The sequence below is a fragment of the Cibotium barometz genome, chromosome 49 (assembly GCF_041138505.1).
Source record: "Cibotium barometz isolate CiBa-2024 chromosome 49, ASM4113850v1, whole genome shotgun sequence".
NCBI classification, from domain to species: Eukaryota; Viridiplantae; Streptophyta; class Polypodiopsida; order Cyatheales; family Cibotiaceae; genus Cibotium; species Cibotium barometz.
The window spans coordinates 7,539,543-7,542,078 of record NC_141094.1 but is presented as its reverse complement, the minus strand read 5'-3'; the positions used below and the strand labels follow the sequence as shown (position 1 = coordinate 7,542,078).

Here is a 2,536-nt window from a genome sequence, read left to right as displayed (position 1 = left end):
CTCTCTCTCTCTCTCTCTCATGTCTTTCCCCCATTGAAGTGCAGAAAATCCCTCTGTCAACCTCCATAGCTTCAAAGCTTACCATTTTCCATTCTTGCATTGTTTACCATACATATCCCCTACTTCTGTCTGCAATCTACATCTCTCTCTCTCTCTCTCTACTGCATTATGCTGCAAAACCTCAATCTACCATTTTTTATGCCTCTTGCCATCTTCCTTGTCCTTTCTCCTATTACCTAATCAGAAGATCTATGACCTTCTAATATTTTTTACAGCAAAACTTCATTGCACTCTCCTCAGAATACCCTATCCTCACTCTTGCATTGTGTTCTACTAGAAGGTCTTTTCAGCATTGCCTAACCCTAAAGAAAATGCCACTTGAAGATATATCTAACAGAGCCCCAAAGTTCAGGTTACATGTAGATTTGGCTGCTGAGTATGCTACAATCCGCAGCACAAAATCAAGTGGTGTGACCGATGTGCCATTGGGTACTCTTCGATCACAAGGGCGAAAATGTATTGACCTCTGGACGAATGGATTCATATACCCTATTGACCCGCTCACCAATGCTCCACCTCATTTTGTTAATATCACTACATTTCTTAGTTATGTAGGTGATGGAGCTAATGGTCTATTTGGCTACTGTAGGAGGCTTTCTTTTGTTGCAGCTCAGGAATCGCATTCAAGACTGCATTTCCGAGGCTTATGGCTTGAGTTGCAGAAGCAACACAAGAAGGACATTGATAGGCTTGAAGAAGTGGTGAACAACTTGAAAACTCAGAATCAGGAGCTCCAGCAGAACAACTTTTTGCTTAAGCAGGCCTTTGATAATGAACGGGACAAGGTGAATGCAGCCAAACAGGATGCACGAAACAAGCAACGACATCTTGCAAGCCTGAAGAAGCTTCCAGTAGGCTTTCGACAACGGAAAAGAAAGCGTCATTCCCTAGAAACCTTGGCAATCCTAAGTGGAGCAAGAAAACGTCGTGTACGAGCAACAAGGTAACTTCTATTCTTGCCATTGTTTTGCAGGCCTTTCTGTTTTGTGAAACATATTGATGTTATTTTGTATTTATGTTCCATGTAGAGATATTGCTGGGGATATGATGGGATATGAAGGTGGTGCTGAGGAATGTAGAGCAGGCATATTGAAACATGTTGTTAAGTTATCAGACATATATAAGCTGCTAGAAGATCCCACATGCAAAATATCTAAGCAAATCCGAAACAGAATTTCTGGAGAGCTGCAAAATATGGTAAGCCCCATACAGATTATGGATGCATGTGATAGTGCTGGTGTCAGTAGGAAGGGATATGAAGCCATCTACAGGGTGTTTACACTAGGTCATCGTGCTAAAGGTTTTCTTCGACCCATGCTACCAACTCCATACAGTGTAACCATGGCAAGAAAAAGTGCAAACTCAGAAATTGCGACCATGTTAGGTGGCTACCGTCATGTGGAGGATGCTCTGCCTGTATGTACTACAAAGGTATTTGAATACAACAAGTACAACAATGTCTTTATTGATTTAAGGACCCTTCAAAGAGCTATGATTTCTTATTATGGTCTAAGCATTGAGGAGTGCCAAGGTCAGGCTGTGTTTGTGTTAAAGCTTGATGAGTGTCAAATTGTAAAAGGACGAAAATTAGAAAGAGTCAGCCTAACACTTATGAACAGGGCTATGAAAGGAAATCTGGAACTGGATGATAATCTTCTTGACTGTAGTGCACAAGCCTCAAATTCCAACAAGGGAAGTCAATCTCAGGGAAAAGATTACTATGGAGTGCAATCAGAAAAGAATATATGGTGGTTGGCAGCATTTGAGCTTCCACAGGAGACAAATGATACATTGCGATGGTACCTTACCCGAACAGGCATCCCAAATGTCATATCATTGCAATCAAAAGGAGAAACTTTGCATGTGGAAGATGCAGGAACATTTACAGTTGAGTGGCACATGGCAGGTGATTTAAAGACATTGAAGTGTATGCTGGGATGCAAGCTAGGAGCAAATACTTTTTTTCCATATATTTATTGCTGCCATTCAAAATCAGAGTATATTGATCGCGGCAAAGCTTCAGGCAAGGTTGCAGCCACCAAGACTACCAAATCTCATGCAAAGGGCAAGAAAAATGTACAACCAACTTCAATGAGTGCAACGCAAAACAAAGATCCAAAGAAACCTATGCAATGGGTTAATGGCATCATGAATTGTAATACCAATTGTCCGCCTAATCGTGATCAAGAAGATATCTCATGGAGCCCTATATTAGAGATTCCACTTTCCCGTGTTCATATTTGCACGCTTCATGCTAGGTTACGCATAATGGACAACTTACTGAAGTTACATATCAATTATGCATGGAATATGGAGCCTGAACATCTTCGCAACGAATGCATCAGTAAGCTGGAAGATGTCCTTTCAAGTGTGTGGCTTCATGGTGGTGCTGTAAAGCTGACTAAGGATACTAAAAAGTCAGGACCGGGTCAGGATAATCCAAACAAAATATGCATGGGTGGGTCCAAAGCAAGAC

At 41.4% G+C, this 2,536-nt stretch overlaps 1 protein-coding gene across 1 annotated transcript; it reads left to right on the top strand.

Annotated features, from left to right (window-relative positions):
- Window positions 1-222: 222 nt before the first annotated feature.
- On the top strand, window positions 223-1,580 carry LOC147610247 (uncharacterized). Its single transcript, XM_086786241.1, has 3 exons — window positions 223-1,003; window positions 1,089-1,257; window positions 1,575-1,580. Exons 1-3 carry the CDS (start codon window positions 372-374, stop codon window positions 1,578-1,580), a joined length of 807 nt encoding a protein of 268 aa, XP_086642367.1. The 5' UTR covers window positions 223-371.
- Window positions 1,581-2,536: the final 956 nt, after the last annotated feature.